At 39.9% G+C, this 18,207-nt stretch overlaps 4 protein-coding genes across 5 annotated transcripts; 3 read left to right on the top strand and 1 right to left on the bottom strand.

Annotated features, from left to right (window-relative positions):
- Nucleotides 1-1,985: 1,985 nt before the first annotated feature.
- Nucleotides 1,986-7,844, top strand: LOC111808303 (ABC transporter B family member 15-like). Of its 2 annotated transcripts, none has more exons than XM_023694207.1 (8): nucleotides 1,986-2,311; nucleotides 2,396-2,450; nucleotides 2,541-2,719; nucleotides 2,800-3,257; nucleotides 3,348-3,888; nucleotides 4,044-4,922; nucleotides 5,684-6,128; nucleotides 6,861-7,844. In XM_023694207.1, the coding sequence occupies exons 1-8, from the start codon at nucleotides 2,054-2,056 to the stop codon at nucleotides 7,781-7,783; spliced, it is 3,738 nt and encodes a 1,245-aa protein (XP_023549975.1). In that variant the 5' UTR covers nucleotides 1,986-2,053; the 3' UTR covers nucleotides 7,784-7,844. The 2 variants fall into 2 exon arrangements, with proteins under 2 accessions (XP_023549975.1, XP_023549974.1); XM_023694206.1 differs by having other exon boundaries at nucleotides 5,684-6,415; nucleotides 7,148-7,844.
- A 534-nt stretch (nucleotides 7,845-8,378) lies between these two features.
- LOC111809325 (metalloendoproteinase 1-like) lies at nucleotides 8,379-8,768 on the bottom strand. The gene has a single exon (XM_023695766.1). The coding sequence runs from the start codon at nucleotides 8,766-8,768 to the stop codon at nucleotides 8,379-8,381; it is 390 nt and encodes a 129-aa protein (XP_023551534.1).
- A 2,274-nt stretch (nucleotides 8,769-11,042) lies between these two features.
- On the top strand, nucleotides 11,043-16,404 carry LOC111809324 (ABC transporter B family member 15-like). Its single transcript, XM_023695765.1, is given in 10 exon segments — nucleotides 11,043-11,477; nucleotides 11,562-11,616; nucleotides 11,707-11,885; nucleotides 11,966-12,183; nucleotides 12,185-12,385; nucleotides 12,476-12,745; nucleotides 12,843-13,344; nucleotides 13,399-13,572; nucleotides 14,210-14,924; nucleotides 15,645-16,404. Coding segments are annotated over 10 exon segments (3,258 nt in total). The 5' UTR covers nucleotides 11,043-11,186; the 3' UTR covers nucleotides 16,298-16,404.
- Nucleotides 16,405-16,669: 265 nt separating this feature from the next.
- On the top strand, nucleotides 16,670-17,146 carry LOC111809323 (ABC transporter B family member 15-like). Its single transcript, XM_023695764.1, has 2 exons — nucleotides 16,670-16,714; nucleotides 16,829-17,146. Exons 1-2 carry the CDS (start codon nucleotides 16,670-16,672, stop codon nucleotides 17,144-17,146), a joined length of 363 nt encoding a protein of 120 aa, XP_023551532.1.
- Nucleotides 17,147-18,207: the final 1,061 nt, after the last annotated feature.

The following is an 18,207-nucleotide window of genomic DNA, read 5'->3' as shown; positions in this document are numbered from 1 at the left end:
AACTTTATAAATTTACATTAATGAATTCAGATTTGTTACCATTTTTATCTATATTCAACTTACAATTTGATCCATGCAACTTAAACTCGTATAATGTTGGTTTCGTTCATGAACTTATTTAAGTACCGGAATCAAATCCGTTTATGAGTTTCCTTAAAATGGAACAAACTCGAATATATAAAATATATATATATTAATTTCATAATCATATCTCTTAAAAATAATTTTTAACTATTTTTAAGGTTATTTTTTGAAATATATATTAATATCAAGTTGCTGAATTTTTGGAAATAAATAAATAAAGTAGATATTTTATGGAATAATATTTTACTTTTAGTAAAAACAAAAATTAAAATAATAAAAAAAAAAACAAAAAAACAAAAGTAAGAAAAAACCTTATTCATTTCAACATCACCCCAAGCACAAAAATTAAAACTCAATTAATATACACTTAGAAATGTCTACACGTGTAAGGAGGACAATCATCTATTCTTCAATTTTTAATTTTTAAAATTTTTTTTTTTAGAATTGAGATAATCATTCATAATTGTTTCATATATAGTAATTTTTTTTAATAGATAATTCTATTTTTTAAAATAATTTTTATTAAAAAAATATGTAACGTCCAACTAAATCTAATAATATTCAATAAGCTAAATAAACGTGATTTTATAAAAATTCAAATTTTAATATCAAACATATTCTTAGACACTTAAAAGAAAAATATGTTTATTTATATAAGATGACTGTTAAGAATTTAGTGGAATTATACTCGAAAATCTTTCGATGTTCATTCCCCAAATTCTATTCGTTAAAGACATGTCTATATAGGGTCATGAACTCGCAAATTAAATTAACATATTTACTTAAAATGAAATAAATATTTCAACGCCAATAATTTTAATAAACATAAAAAAAAAAAAAAGTGAAAATGGAATCACTTACTTAATTCCAGTATAAATATCTCAATTTCTTTCTTTTTACCTCTATTTTTATCCAAAGTACGTTATATAATTAATATTTTCTTTTTTTTATGTACGGAGTGAATAAAATAAAATATAATAAGGTAAGAGTATATATTATTTAAAGACATATATTACATATGGTAACCTGATTGGAGTGAGTTATTAAGAAAATATAAGTCTCATCACTTATCGTAATAATTTATTCTTAGATTATTTGAATTTTTATCGTAAATAATCTATGTATGTTTTTATTAACCTACCATAATAGAATTCAAAGTAAATTTATAATCGTCACTGCTGACGCTTTTAAGCATTAAAATTTTAAAATATATATATAACATTTTAACGTTAAAAATAATATCAAATATGTCAAACTTTTGCCAATCCATAATACTCTGAATCTTGTCACAAAACTTAAATACACAGAAAACAGTAATAAATATTTCTTAAAACATTATTATAAAAAATTCACTAATAATTATATAAACTATAAATTAAGAAAATTTCATTTTTTTTTCATTTATTAATATATGAACTATTATATTTTATTTAATTGAATTAATAATGTACCATTAAGCTGATTTGATACTTAAATTTTAAACCCTAAACCTAAACTTTAAAAAAAAAAAATCGTTTGTAAAATTATATTAATAAAATAAATTAATACAAATTTTGGGAATACGAATATATTAAATTTAATCGAAATAAAAGTACGGTTAGTTTCAAATAATTTAGTATTTAAAATATTATTAGAATTAATGAAATCTCTTATAGACAGGAAGGTAAAGTAATTAGAGATATAATACATTTGTAATAAAATTAAATTTTGGAAATTAAATGATTATATAAATTAAAAAATTAAAGAAGTTGAAATATTAGTAGTGTTTCTAAGTTAATATCGAAGTTAAAAAAGGGAATTATTTAAAAGCATGAAAATGATAATTTAAGAAAGTTATCTAAGGTGGAAGCCAGCTATATAAACAGGTCATTGCCGGGTCTTTCACACGTAACCACCACAACTTCTCCGGCTGCTCCGTTGTGGGAATTTTCCCGGCGGTGGTTCTGTTTGGATTCCGAGAAAATAAAAAATGGGGGAGAAAAATGGAAATTTGGAGAGAAGTAATAGTAAGAAGAAGGGGAGTGGGGGTATAAAGGGGATTTTCATACACGCCGACGCCGTCGACATACTGCTGATGACATTGGGGTTCATCGGAGCTTTGGGCGACGGCTTCACCAGCCCTGTGGTTCTGTTCGTCTCTAGCCGCCTCATGAACAGCATCGGCAATACCTCTAAAATGTCCGCTTCCAGCCACAACATGCATGTTTTTCTTCACAGCATCGAGAAAGTACTCTTCTTTCAATTCATTTCTCAGAAAACTCTGTTACTTTTTTAATTTATTTTGATCAAATTGTTCTTTGATTGGCGACAGAATGCAGTGGCTATGCTGTACATTGCTTGTGGGGCTTTTTTGGTTAGCTTTCTCGGTGGGTTTGGAATTCTTTGAATTCTTTGAATTGTTTCAACTCAGAGGCTCTAAATATACTTACGTTTTTACTCTGTTTTACTTTTTTCAGAAGGGTATTGCTGGACGAGAACCGGCGAGCGACAGACGGCGAGGATGAGAGCTAGATATCTTAAAGCAGTTCTCCGGCAAGATGTTGGGTATTTCGATATGCATGTCACCGGCACCTCCGAAGTTATCGCCTCTGTTTCCAGTGATACCTTAGTGATTCAAGACGTTTTGAGCGAAAAGGTTAAAGCTTTATTTTTCCTTTTTTATAATTTAGTCAAAATTTTATATTATTTGACATGGGTTGTCGGGAATCTATCCAGATCCCAAACTTTTTGATGAACATGGCCACATTTCTTGGAAGCTACATTGTCGGGTTTATAATGTTATGGCAGCAGGCGTTGGTGGGATTACCTTTCGCGCTCTTGTTATTGATCCCTGGTCTTCTTTACGGCAAAACCATGATGGGTTTCGCGAGAGAGAGCATGGAGGGGTATAAAAAGGCCGGAACGGTAGCAGAGCAGGCGGTTTCTTCGATTAGAACTGTGTATGCCTACGCTGGAGAAGATAAGATTAAATCGGATTATTCGTCGGCATTAGAAACTTCGGTGAAGTTGGGCCTAAAACAGGGACTTTCTAAAGGTTTGGCCATCGGAAGTAATGGAGTTTCGTTTGCAATTTGGGCATTCATGGCTTGGTATGGAAGTCGAATGGTTATGTACCATGGTGCTCAAGGTGGGACTGTATTTGCCATTGGAGCCTCCATTGCCATCGGCGGATTGTAAGAACTCAACCCTTCTCCTAATTGTCTCTTTCTCGTCAATTTGTTGTTAACAACTAATATTTGCTTGGGAAATTATCGAAATGACAGGGCAGTTGGTACTAGTTTTTCCAACGTTCGATACTTTTCCGAGGCAATTGCGGCGGGGGAGCGAATCATGGAGATCATAAACAGAGTCCCCAAAATCGACTCCGACGACATGGAAGGTCAAATCCTCGAAAATGTCTCCGGCGAGGTCCAATTCAACAACGTCCAATTCGCGTACCCGTCTCGCCCGGAGACCATAATTCTGAAGGATCTGACCATCACAATTCCCGCCGGTCGCACCGTTGCCCTTGTCGGTAGCAGCGGCTCCGGCAAGTCCACCGTCATCTCTCTGCTGCAGAGATTTTACGACCCATTGGGAGGGAGCATTCTGATGGACGGAGTGGGGATTGAGAGGCTGCAATTGAAATGGCTGAGGTCCCAAATGGGTCTGGTTAGTCAAGAGCCTGCCCTTTTTGCCACTTCCATTAAAGAGAATATTCTTTTTGGAAAGGAGGATGCCACCATGGATGAGATCATCGAGGCTGCTAAAGCTTCTAACGCTCATAATTTTATTTCTCTGTTTCCGGAAGGATATGACACACAGGTAAATTATGGGGTTTAACATAATCATGTCAATAGAAATTTTAGATGTCGAACAAAGAAGTATTCCTTTATTGAAGGACTCCAGAGAAGTAGGATAAAAGTGTTGGAACGTCAAATCATTTGCTATTTTAATAATAATTTGAAGTTGAAAAACAGGTGGGGGAAAGAGGAGTGCAAATGTCAGGAGGCCAAAAGCAGAGGATCGCCATAGCTCGAGCCATAATCAAGCGTCCACGAATCCTGCTCTTGGACGAAGCCACCAGCGCCTTGGACTCGGAATCAGAGCGTGTCGTCCAAGAGGCACTCGACAAAGCCGCCATCGGCCGCACCACCATCATCATTGCCCATCGACTCACCACCGTCCGCAACGCCGACCTCATCGCCGTTATCCAAAACGGCGAAGTCGTGGAAACAGGGTCTCACAATGACCTCATCCAAAACCAAACCGGCCATTACGCCTCCCTCGTCCACCTTCAACAAACCGCCGCACAGCAACAATCCCCCAACGAACCCTCCGCATCTTCCGTACCCCACCTCGCCAGAATCAGAAGCAACAGCAGCCGCCGCCTCTCCTTCCTCAGCGCCTCCAGCTCTGTAAACTCGGTCGGCTCAACCACCGTTATCGAGAATAAACAAAAACTCCCAAAGCCATCGTTTAGGAGACTTCTGGCTTTGAACCTGCCGGAATGGAAGCAAGCTCTAATGGGATGCATTTCGGCGATGCTGTTCGGCGCTGTGCAGCCTGTGCACGCGTTCTTGATGGGGTCGATGGTTTCTATGTATTTTTTAACAAGTCACGAGGAGATTAAAGCCAAGACGAGGACTTATGCGCTTGGGTTTGTTGGGTTGGCTATGTTCACTTTCCTCGTCAACCTTTGCGAACATTACAACTTCGCTTACATGGGAGAATATCTCACCAAAAGAATTCGAGAGATGATGCTCTCCAAGATCCTTACTTTTGAAGTTGGCTGGTTCGATCAGGACGAGAATTCTAGTGGCGCAATTTGCTCCAGACTTGCTCATGATGCCAATATGGTAAAAATCCGATACTTTACTAATCAATAGTAATTCAACTTAGTATGAGAGCAACCGTTGATTCGCATAATTGGCTATCGTGCGCTGGATGATGACTAAACGCCTATAAATTATAATCTGGGCAAGAAGCGACGCATAGGCCCATCGCTTGATTGTCAACCAGCAGTAGAGACTTTTTGGCCTTCAAAGGCACGTGTTGTTGGCTAAGCCCTTGTGAAGGATGAGTCTCAAGGGCCGCCTTGTAACATAATTCCCACTGAGTGATGGGTAGAATCCTTCGCCGACGACTTAGTTTCCAAATTTGTTGGAAAGGGGAACGAAGCATTCCTTGTAAGGATGTGGAAACCTATCCCTAGTAAATGCTGTTTAAAACCTTTAGGGGAAGCGCACAAGGAAAAGTACAAAGATGACAATATCTACTAGGAGTGAGTTTGAGCTATTATAAATGGTATCAAAGCCACACACCAAGGTGTGTGCCTAGCAAGAACCCGGAGCGCCCGAGTGGGATGGATTGTGAGTTCTCACATTGGTTGGAGACGGAAACCAAACATTATTTGTAAGGATGTGGAAACCTCTCTAGTGTAGGCGTTTTAAAACTTTGAGGGGGAAAACACACGAAGGAAAGGGAACCACACGAGAGAAAGTACAAAAGAAAGTACAAAGTGGACAATAATGAGTAGGGGTGGCCTTAGCTGTTATAAAACCCATTTATTTAGAATGAATTTGTATTGAAGTATGACCAGGAGCTCCTTTTTGGGCAGGTTCGATCCCTGGTGGGCGATAGAATGGCTCTAATTATGCAAACCATTTCAGCAGTAGTCGTAGCATTCACATTGGGGTTTGTACTTTCATGGAAGCTGGCGTTTGTAATAATCGCAGCCCAACCAGTATTAATTAGCTGCTTGTACACAAGACAAGTACTCCTACGGAAGATGTCCAAAGACGCCATCAAATCCCAAGAACAGTGCAGCAAGCTCGCCGCTGAGGCTGTCTCCAACCTCCGAACCGTCACGGCCTTCTCTTCACAAGACCACATCCTTAAAATGCTCGAGAAGGCGCAAGAAGTCCCAACCCAACAAGGCATTAAGAAATCATGGTATGCCGGAATTGGACTCGGCTGCTCCCAAGGCCTCACCATTTGTGTATGGGCTTTGAACTATTGGTACGGAAGCAAGTTAATATCCCAGGGCGAAACCACTGCTAAAGGTCTCTTCCAAACCTTCCTGGTTTTGGTCAGCACCGGCCGTGTCATCGCCGACGCTGGCAGCATGACGTCAGATCTTGCCAAAGGGTCCGGCGTGGTCAGTTCGGTTTTCGACGTTTTGGACCGGTTGACCAAAATCGAACCGGACAACCCAGAAGGATACAAACCGGATAAATTAACCGGCCGAATCGAATTCAAGAGAGTGGATTTCGCTTACCCTGCTCGACCGGAGACGATGATATTCCGTGGGTTTTCAATCAAAATCGAGGCAGGTAAATCCACGGCGTTGGTTGGGCAAANGGTGGGCGATAGAATGGCTCTAATTATGCAAACCATTTCAGCAGTAGTCGTAGCATTCACATTGGGGTTTGTACTTTCATGGAAGCTGGCGTTTGTAATAATCGCAGCCCAACCAGTATTAATTAGCTGCTTGTACACAAGACAAGTACTCCTACGGAAGATGTCCAAAGACGCCATCAAATCCCAAGAACAGTGCAGCAAGCTCGCCGCTGAGGCTGTCTCCAACCTCCGAACCGTCACGGCCTTCTCTTCACAAGACCACATCCTTAAAATGCTCGAGAAGGCGCAAGAAGTCCCAACCCAACAAGGCATTAAGAAATCATGGTATGCCGGAATTGGACTCGGCTGCTCCCAAGGCCTCACCATTTGTGTATGGGCTTTGAACTATTGGTACGGAAGCAAGTTAATATCCCAGGGCGAAACCACTGCTAAAGGTCTCTTCCAAACCTTCCTGGTTTTGGTCAGCACCGGCCGTGTCATCGCCGACGCTGGCAGCATGACGTCAGATCTTGCCAAAGGGTCCGGCGTGGTCAGTTCGGTTTTCGACGTTTTGGACCGGTTGACCAAAATCGAACCGGACAACCCAGAAGGATACAAACCGGATAAATTAACCGGCCGAATCGAATTCAAGAGAGTGGATTTCGCTTACCCTGCTCGACCGGAGACGATGATATTCCGTGGGTTTTCAATCAAAATCGAGGCAGGTAAATCCACGGCGTTGGTTGGGCAAAGTGGGTCGGGAAAATCCACCATAATCGGGCTAGTGGAGCGATTCTACGACCCGATTAAAGGAACGATCCAACTCGACGGTCGAGATTTAAAATCGTATCATCTCCGAACGCTAAGAAAACGCATCGCATTAGTGAGCCAAGAGCCGACGCTGTTCGCCGGAACAATTAGGGACAACATCGTGTACGGATATTCAGAAACGGCGGACGAATCGGAGATAATCGAAGCAGCGAAGGCAGCGAACGCACACGATTTCATCTCGGGATTGAAGGATGGGTACGAGACGTTGTGTGGAGACAGGGGATTGCAGCTGTCGGGAGGGCAAAAACAGAGGATAGCAATAGCGAGAGCGATACTTAAGAATCCGACGGTGCTGCTGCTGGATGAGGCGACGAGTGCGCTTGATGGGCAGTCAGAGAAATTGGTGCAGGAGGCGCTGGAGAGGGTGATGGTGGGGAGGACGAGCGTGGTAGTGGCGCACAGGCTGAGCACCATACAGAATTGCGACATGATTGCGGTTTTGGATAAAGGGAAGGTAGTGGAGACTGGGAATCACTCGTCGCTGATGGGGATTGGGGAAAAGGGAGCTTATTATGCTTTGGTTAATTTGCAGAGTACATCCCATTAGTGTGTGTGTGTGTATGAGTTTCAATCAAATTGGTGGCACTGGAGAATAACTGGTCACTCTAGTTTAACCAGTCTTATAACTCTTATACCCCTCTTATACTTTTTATTATTATTATTATTAGACGGATAAATTAATAAAAATATCCCTATTTTATCTCACAAAAAAAGAGTAGACATGAATTATTACAAATTTTGAAAATGGAAGAAAAAATATCAAATAAATCATATTTAAATTTTAAGCCAAGTGAATGAAGAATAATCATTGATTAAAAAAAAAAAAAAAGTAAAAAGCAAACTCAAATTAGATTTGACTCGGAGAAGTACTCTAAAGATGAGAATAAAATTTAATACATGAGACGATCTACACGTCATCGTGGGAATAAAGCTTAATGAAGGTAAATACATAGATATGTGCAGGTTAAATGGAGAGAGATCGAGAAATAAAAAGAAAAAGTAATAAATTGATACAAGATAATTACATATAATAAAAAAAGAAAGTAAATAAAGATAAATACTATATTTATCTTAATAAATAGTCAAATACTATACATAGTTATTGAATATTAAATATGGGTTAAAAGGTAATGTGTGTAACTTTAATCTCCGTATGTAGCACGAATACCATTAATATGATGGTGATGCAGGTGGGTCTTTGTGAATCCAAAGTTGATAATAGGCCACATGACGGCACCTTGAACGTCGGTGTGGCCAAGCCCAAGGGCATGTCCAATCTCATGCAATGCCACAGACTCCAAGTCATTTTGTAGTATACGAACACCCCAATCCCACTCCTGATCCGCGTCGAAGTGGATTCTCCCATCAATTGGCCCAAAACAATGCGCCAATATTCCCCCGTATCCATCCAAGGGATGCCCATCTCCATGCTCCCCTCTCTCGAAGCTTAATTGCATGTCAGCCGTTTGGACCCTCGCAGACTGCGAGAACGTGAAATTGGTGCTGGCCTCCCATGTCGCAAAAGCTCGCATCTCTTGAGCCCCAAACTTGTCAGGTGCCTGGCGGTCAAATATGTGTTAAAATTTGTGCAACTCATGCCTAGTTTGAATTAGTTAGATATTGGTTCATATTTTTAAAATATGTTAATGATAGATGTGAATTAGTCCAGATTTTGTCAGTTCATATTTTGAGAATATATTAATTATAGATGTGAATTAATCCTGAGATTTATAAAATATATTAATTATAGGTGTGTTAAAATTGAGTGAAACTTATTGCTAATTTGAATTAGTCAAAATATTTTAATATTTAGATAATATATTAGTTATAGAATATATATATATATATATATACTCATAAATAAGTTAATATTTTTCATTTGATTATTAGTAGTATATTTTATTTTATTCTCATAGTTAGTTAATGTTTTATTTATGTGTAGATATTAGTCGGTAGTTTGTATCCTATTTAAACGTTGTGAATATATTGAACCTGATCTCAATTCTATTTTATCATTCTTTAACTTTGTATTGTTTTCTTCGGTAATAATATTTTCAGATCTATTCACACTTTTGAGTGAGAGATATTGTGTGACAGTAAACGCGCAACAGCCATGCAATTAAAAGGATTGATTTGTGAAGAAGGGTTGGAGAGTTTGGGTTGGCTTTAAAGACTGAGACAAAGCCAGTTGTCTTATATTTGGCATGCATAATTAAGTTGACGGTTTTTTTTTTCTTCCTGATTTTAGGAATAAATATGTTAAAATGATTATAACTCTTTTAACTTCTAAAATAATTAGAATCTGTTACAACCTCGGTATAAACTACAATCATTTGGTAAATTAATATTAAATTGTTATAAGTTAATTAAATATTTAAAATAAACCTCATTTCTATAATGGATATTAAATTTGGAAGTTTTTAGGAGATAATTAATTTAATTTAAAAAAAAGACATGTTTTAAAATAAATTTAGAGAGAATTTAAGGAGTTGAGAAAATGAATAAAGAAAAAAAGAAATGAAAAAATAAAAAATAAAAAAATTAGAAAAGAAACAAACGTAAGAAAATACCAAACATCACCCTAACTACAAAATTCAAACTCAATTAATATCCAGAGGTAGAGATGTCTACACGTGTATGGGGGACATTAATCTCCTCCGCTCTGCTGTTCTTATCTCCTATTTCAATTTACATCTCTGCTACATTTTTAATTTATTTTTTTAGAAATTGACTAATAATTTTTTCATATATAGTAATTTGTTAATAAATAATTTTTATTAAAAAAAAAATAACATCCTATTAAATCTAATAATATTCAACAAAAACTCAAATTTTAACATATATTTATATTTATATTTAAAATGGGGTGGGGGTTTAGGTGCGCTGTGCAATTATATTGGAGAATGTCCCAATAAATGAGTCTCTATGGTTACGTACCATAGCACTCTAGTTTTGTATTAATTTACTTTTAATCATGGTATTCTATTATTTTAAATATATTATATATAAATTTTATGGTGATTAAGACATGTCCATATAGGGTCACGAACTCGCTAATGTACTTAAAATGAAATAAATATTTGCAAGTCTAATAATTTTAATAAAGATTTATATTCTTTTAAAAGTAATATTGACAATTACCAAGTTTTAGACGATAATTAATATCTTAATTATTGAGCTATATTCAAATATAATTCAATAATAATTAAAATTGAAATAATAGGTATATTTTAAAAATGGTAACAAAATGTTTTATTTTATGCACTAGAATAAGTGCCCATCGATTATCGTAATAACTTATTTTTGGATTATTTGAATTTTTATTGTAAGCTTACCATAATAGAATTCGAACTAATCCTTTTCTAAAACAAAAATAAATTTATAATCGTCATTGCTTACGCTTTTAAGCATTATTTTTTTTTAAATAAATAAATAAATACATATAAACCAATATTTTAACGCTAAAAATAGTAACATAAAATCTGAACTTTTTTTGCCAATCCATAATACTTTGAATCTAAATACATAGAAAATAATAATAATAATAATTCTTTTAAAAAATTCACTAATAATTACATGAACTATAAATTAAGAAAATTTCATTTACCCTAAACCTAAGAAAAAATGGTTTGTAAAATTATATTAATAACATAAATTAATACAAATTTTGGGAGTAAATGAAATCTGTTAAACTAGAGGGGTAGATAAATTAATTAGAGATATAATACGTTTGTAATAAAATTAAATTTTGGAAATTAAATTAAACTATTTTAAATTGAAGTAAGAAAATTAAAGATGTTGAAATATTAAGTTATTTAAGAGCATGAAAATGAATATTTAAGAAAGTTACATCAGGTGGAAGTCAGCTATATAAACAGGTCCTTGCGGGGTCCAACACACGTAACCGCCACAACTTCTCCGACTGCTCCGTTGTGGGAACTTTCCCGGCGATGGTTCTGTTTGGATTCCGAGAAAATAAAAAAATGGGGGAGAAAAGTGGAATTTTGGAGAGAAGCAATAGTAAGAAGAAGAGGAGTGGGGGTATAAAGGGGATTTTCATGCACGCCGACGCCGTCGACATATTGCTCATGACTTTGGGGTTCATCGGAGCTTTGGGCGACGGCTTCACCAGACCTGTGGTTTTGCTTGTCAATAGCCGCCTCATGAACAGCATCGGCAATACCTCTAAAATTTCCGCTTCCAGCCCCGACATGCAAGTTTTTATTCACAGCATCGAGAAAGTACTCTTCTTTCAATTCATTTCTTACACAACTCTGTTACTTTTTAAATTTATTTTGATGAAATTGTTCTTTGATTGACGACAGAAAGCAGTGATTCTCTTGTGCATTGCTTGTGCGACTTTTGTGGTTTGCTTTCTCGGTGGGTTTGGAACTGTTTGAATTCTTTCAATTGTTTCAACTCAGAGGCTCTAAATGTACTTACGTTTTTGCTCTGTTTTACTTTTTTCAGAAGGGTATTGCTGGACGAGAACCGGCGAGCGACAGACGGCGAGGATGAGAGCGAGATATCTTAAAGCAGTTCTCCGGCAAGATGTTGGTTATTTCGATATGCATGTCACTGGCACCACCGAAGTTATCACCTCTGTTTCCAGTGATACCTTAGTGATTCAAGACGTTTTGAGCGAAAAGGTTAAACCTTTCTTTTTCTTTTTTTATAATTTAGTCAAAATTTTATATTATTTGACATGGGTTGTCGGGAATCTATCCAGATACCGAACTTTTTGATGAACATGGCAAATTTTCTTGGAAACTACATTGTCGGGTTTATACTGTTATGGCAGCAGACGTTAGTGGGATTACCTTTCGCGCTCTTGTTATTGGTCCCCGGTCTTCTTTACGGCAGAACCTCGATGGGTTTCGCGAGAGAAATCATGGAGGGGTATAAGAAGGCCGGAACGGTAGCAGAGCAGGCGGTTTCTTCGATTAGAANAGGAGGATTATAGAAAAGGAATCGAGCCTCGAAAGGCTATTACAGAATTCCGTAGACTGTTATAGATTGTTAGAGGAAGTAGGTTAAAAGTGTACAAATGTCAAATTGTTTGCTATTTTAGTAATAATTTGAAGTTGAAAAACAGGTGGGGGAAAGAGGANATTTTTGCCATTGGAGCTGCCATTGCCGTCGGCGGATTGTAAGAACTCAACCCATCTCCTAATTGTCTACTTCTCCTCAATTTGTTGTTAAAAACTAATGTTTGCTTGGGAAATTAACGAAATGACAGATCAGTTGGTAAAAGTTTTTCCAACATTCAATACTTTTCCGAGGCAATTGAGGCGGGGGAGCGAATCATGGAGATCATAAACAGAGTCCCCAAAATCGACTCCGACGACATGGAAGGTCAAATCCTCGAAAATGTCTCCGGCGAGGTCCAATTCAGCAACGTCCAATTCGCGTACCCGTCTCGCCCGGAGACCATGATTTTGAAGGATCTGACCATCACAATTCCCGCCGGTCGCACCGTTGCCCTTGTCGGTAGCAGCGGCTCCGGCAAGTCCACCGTCATCTCNAGGCCGCACCACCATCGTCATTGCCCACCGACTCTCGACCATCCGCAACGCCGACCTCATCGCTGTTATCCAAAACGGCAGAGTCATGGAAACAGGGTCTCACAATGACCTCATCCAAAACCAAACCGGCATTTACGCCTCCCTCGTCCACCTTCAACAAACCGCCGCACAGCAACAATCCCCCAACGAACCCTCGTCATCTTCCATACCCCACCTCGCCAGAATCAGAAGCAACGGCAGCCGCCGCCTGTCCTTCCTTAGCCCCTCCAGCTCTACAAACTCGGTCGGGTCAACCCCAGTTCACGAAACCACCGTTATCGAGAAAAAACAAAATCTCCCAAAGCCATCGTTCAGGAGACTTCTGGCTTTGAACCTGCCGGAATGGAAGCAAGCTGTAATGGGGTGCATTTCCGCGATGCTGTTCGGCGCTGTGCAGCCTGTGCACTCGTTCTTGATGGGGTCGATGATTTCCGTGTATTTTTTAACAAGTCACGAGGAGATTAAAGCCAAGACGANCGAGGCTGCTAAAGCTTCCAATGCTCATAATTTTATTTCTCTGTTCCCAGATGGATATGACACCCAGGTAAATTACATACCTTTTAAATTACGTACCTTTTAAATTCAATAGAATCTTTAGATGTCTAACAAAAAAAAAAAAAAAAAAAAAANCGCTTACATGGGAGAATATCTCACCAAAAGAATTCGAGAGATGATGCTCTCCAAGATCCTTACTTTTGAAGTTGGCTGGTTCGATCAGGACGAGAATTCTAGTGGCGCAATTTGCACCCGACTCTCTCAAGATGCCAACCTGGTAAAACCCTGTTACTGTACTCCTCAATAGTAATTCAACTTGGTACGAGTAGAACCCTTAGATTCACATAATTGGCTACTAGATTATGACTGAACGTCTAAGTTAAAATTCGGGTTAAGAAACAATGCATGGGCCCATCGCTCGATTGCCAACCAGCAATAGGGGCTTTTTGGTCCCCAAAGGCATGTGTTGTTGGCTAAGTCCTTGTGACGGATGAGTCTCATGGGCTGCCTTGTAACGTAATTCCCACTAAGCGATGGGTAGAATCCTTTGTCGACAACTTAGTTCTCGCATGGGTTGGAAAGGAGGAACAGACCATTTCTGGTAAGGATGTGGAAACCTCTCCTGAGTAAACGCGTTTTAAAACCTTTAAGGGAAGCCCACGAGGGAAAGCCCGAAGAGGATAACATCAAACAGTGTGCCAGCGAGAACATTAGCCACCCAAATGAGATGGATTGTGAGTTCTCACCTTGGTTAGAAAGGGGAACCAAACATTCTTTTTAAAACCTTGTCAAAGAACCGGAGAGAGAAAGTTGAAAGAGAATAATATTGAGTAGGGATGGTTTTGGGCGGTTACAAAACCCATTTATTTAATGAATTTGTTTTGAAGTATGACCAGGAGCTCTTTTTTGGGCAGGTTCGATCCCTAGTGGGCGATAGAATCGGTCTAATTATGCAAACCATTTCAGCAGTAGTGATAGCATTCACATTGGGGTTTATACTTTCATGGAAGCTGGCGTTTGTAATAATCTCTGTCCAACCAATGACAATTACCAGCTTGTACACAAGACAAGTACTCCTACGGAGAATGTCCAAAAACGCCACCAAATCCCAAGAACAGTGCAGCAAGCTCGCCGCTGAGGCTGTATCCAACCTCCGAACCGTCACGGCCTTCTCTTCACAAGACCACATCCTTAAAATGCTCGAGAAGGCGCAAGAAGTCCCAACCCAACAAGGCATTAAGAAATCATGGTATGCCGGAATTGGACTCGGCTGCTCCCAATGCATCACCACTTGCTCATTGGCTTTGAACTTTTGGTACGGAAGCAAGTTAATATCCAAAGGCGAAACCACTGCTAAAGGTCTCTTCCAAACCTTCCTCATTTTGGTCAGCACCGGCCGTGTCATCGCCGACGCTGGCAGCATGACGTCAGATCTTGCCAAAGGGTCCGGCGTCGTCAGTTCGGTTTTCGACGTTTTGGACCGGATGACCAAAATCGAACCGGACAACCCAGATGGATACAAACCGGATAAATTAACCGGCCGAATCGAATTCATGAATGTGGATTTCTTTTACCCTTCTCGACCGGAGGCGATGATATTCCGTGGGTTTTCAATCAAAATCGAGGCAGGTAAATCCACGGCGTTGGTTGGGCAAAGTGGGTCGGGAAAATCCACCATAATCGGGCTAGTGGAGCGATTCTACGACCCGATTAAAGGAACCATCCAACTCGACGGTCGAGATTTAAAATCGTATCATCTCCGAACGCTAAGAAAACGCATCGCATTAGTGAGCCAAGAGCCGACGCTGTTCGCCGGAACAATTAGGGACAACATCGTGTACGGATATTCAGAAACGGCGGACGAATCGGAGATAATCGAAGCAGCGAAGGCAGCGAACGCACACGATTTCATCTCGGGGTTGAAGGATGGGTACGAGACGTTGTGTGGAGACAGGGGATTGCAGCTGTCGGGAGGGCAAAAACAGAGGATAGCAATAGCGAGAGCGATACTTAAGAATCCGACGGTGCTGCTGCTGGATGAGGCGACGAGTGCGCTTGATGGGCAGTCAGAGAAATTGGTGCAGGAGGCGCTGGAGAGAGTGATGGTGGGGAGGACGAGCGTGGTGGTGGCGCACAGGCTGAGCACCATACAGAATTGCGACATGATTGCGGTTTTGGATAAAGGGAAGGTAGTGGAGACTGGGAATCACTCGTCGTTGATGGGTATTGGGGNTGGATACAAACCGGATAAATTAACCGGCCGAATCGAATTCATGAATGTGGATTTCTTTTACCCTTCTCGACCGGAGGCGATGATATTCCGTGGGTTTTCAATCAAAATCGAGGCAGGTAAATCCACGGCGTTGGTTGGGCAAAGTGGGTCGGGAAAATCCACCATAATCGGGCTAGTGGAGCGATTCTACGACCCGATTAAAGGAACGATCCAACTCGACGGTCGAGATTTAAAATCGTATCATCTCCGAACGCTAAGAAAACGCATCGCATTAGTGAGCCAAGAGCCGACGCTGTTCGCCGGAACAATTAGGGACAACATCGTGTACGGATATTCAGAAACGGCGGACGAATCGGAGATAATAGAAGCGGCGAAGGCAGCGAACGCACACGATTTCATCTCGGGGTTGAAGGATGGGTACGAGACGTTGTGTGGAGACAGGGGATTGCAGCTGTCGGGAGGGCAAAAACAGAGGATAGCAATAGCGAGAGCGATACTTAAGAATCCGACGGTGCTGCTGCTGGATGAGGCGACGAGTGCGCTTGATGGGCAGTCAGAGAAATTGGTGCAGGAGGCGCTGGAGAGGGTGATGGTGGGGAGGACGAGCGTGGTAGTGGCGCACAGGCTGAGCACCATACAGAATTGCGACATGATTGCGGTTTTGGATAAAGGGAAGGTAGTGGAGACTGGGAATCACTCGTCGTTGATGGGTATTGGGGAAAAGGGAGCTTATTATGCTTTGGTTAATTTGCAGAGTACATCCCATTAGTGTGTGTGTGTATGAATTTCAATCAAATTGGTGGCACTGGAGCATAATTGGTAGCTCTAATTTAACCAGTCTTATAACTCTTATACCCCTCTATCTTTTTTTTTTTAATTATTAGATGGATAAATTAATTATAATCTCTCTATTTTATCTCAAAAAGAATAAAATAGACTCTTAGGAGACATGTCGTGGTAGTTTATAACTCTAATACGTATGTCGGGTTAGTTTCATAAGCTCTTAGGAGACATGTTAGGTCTATACTGAGTGACTAGTCCTCTAACCACGAATCCCTAAACTTTATCATAAATGTGGGTCATGGAAGCACACAAGTATCATTTAGCATCATCATAGATAATTCATGCACAGTAAACATACATGCTCAGCGGGACGATAACATCCATCAAGCCCCCGAAGCGCAGAGTTCACAAGTTCCCGTCTTCCTTCCAACATGAATTAAACATATACATATAAAGCGGATGCTTAAAACATAATTGCAACACTCAGATAATTCTCAAAATACTTCACATAANGCAGCTGTCGGGAGGGCAAAAACAGAGGATAGCAATAGCGAGAGCGATACTTAAGAATCCGACGGTGCTGCTGCTGGATGAGGCGACGAGTGCGCTTGATGGGCAGTCAGAGAAATTGGTGCAGGAGGCGCTGGAGAGGGTGATGGTGGGGAGGACGAGCGTGGTAGTGGCGCACAGGCTGAGCACCATACAGAATTGCGACATGATTGCGGTTTTGGATAAAGGGAAGGTAGTGGAGACTGGGAATCACTCGTCGCTGATGGGTATTGGGGAAAAGGGAGCTTATTATGCTTTGGTTAATTTGCAGAGTACATCCCATTAGTGTGTGTGTGTATGAATTTCAATCAAATTGGTGGCACTGGAGCATAATTGGTAGCTCTAATTTAACCAGTCTTATAACTCTTATACCCCTCTATCTTTTTTTTTTTAATTATTAGATGGATAAATTAATTATAATCTCTCTATTTTATCTCAAAAAGAATAAAATAGACTCTTAGGAGACATGTCGTGGTAGTTTATAACTCTAATACGTATGTCGGGTTAGTTTCATAAGCTCTTAGGAGACATGTTAGGTCTATACTGAGTGACTAGTCCTCTAACCACGAATCCCTAAACTTTATCATAAATGTGGGTCATGGAAGCACACAAGTATCATTTAGCATCATCATAGATAATTCATGCACAGTAAACATACATGCTCAGCGGGACGATAACATCCATCAAGCCCCCGAAGCGCAGAGTTCACAAGTTCCCGTCTTCCTTCCAACATGAATTAAACATATACATATAAAGCGGATGCTTAAAACATAATTGCAACACTCAGATAATTCTCAAAATACTTCACATAATACATCTATACTCTTAGCAAACAAGTTATCTACATTCAATCATGGAAAGCTACCACCTAAGGTATTTAAAGTAGCATGCATGCATAACTAAACGAATCCTACAAGTATTTCTTCTTAAAGTTCTGTGTGGTGACTTACATGATTTACACGTGTTCTTGGTTTAGCGTTTCTACACCAATAGCATTTCAGTCCTATTTCATATAAAAATAGGGTTAGAGTTAGAACCGGGAGAAAAATCGGGAAGACAGAAACAACACCTCACGCGACTGCAAGCGCTCACATGCGTGCGTACAAACGCGCATGAGGGAGGGATGATGCACGCTGAGGTATTGCCACGTGGCGCCCGCTGAACGGTCAACCGAGGTCGAGGTCGATCGTTCGAAATCGGAAGGACGCGCTGGAAATTCGAATTCTTTTATGCTGACGCGTGGCAATGATAAGTCTGGTCGGTGGTTCGAGTTGTGTGCGGGTCATCGGGTCGCGAACTCGGGTAGCGGGCCGCCGGCCTCATCCAATGGATGCTTGACATGTGGCC

This window comes from Cucurbita pepo, chromosome LG13 (assembly GCF_002806865.2).
Source record: "Cucurbita pepo subsp. pepo cultivar mu-cu-16 chromosome LG13, ASM280686v2, whole genome shotgun sequence".
NCBI classification, from domain to species: domain Eukaryota; kingdom Viridiplantae; phylum Streptophyta; class Magnoliopsida; order Cucurbitales; family Cucurbitaceae; genus Cucurbita; species Cucurbita pepo.
This window is presented reverse-complemented; position numbering and strand designations above follow the sequence as displayed.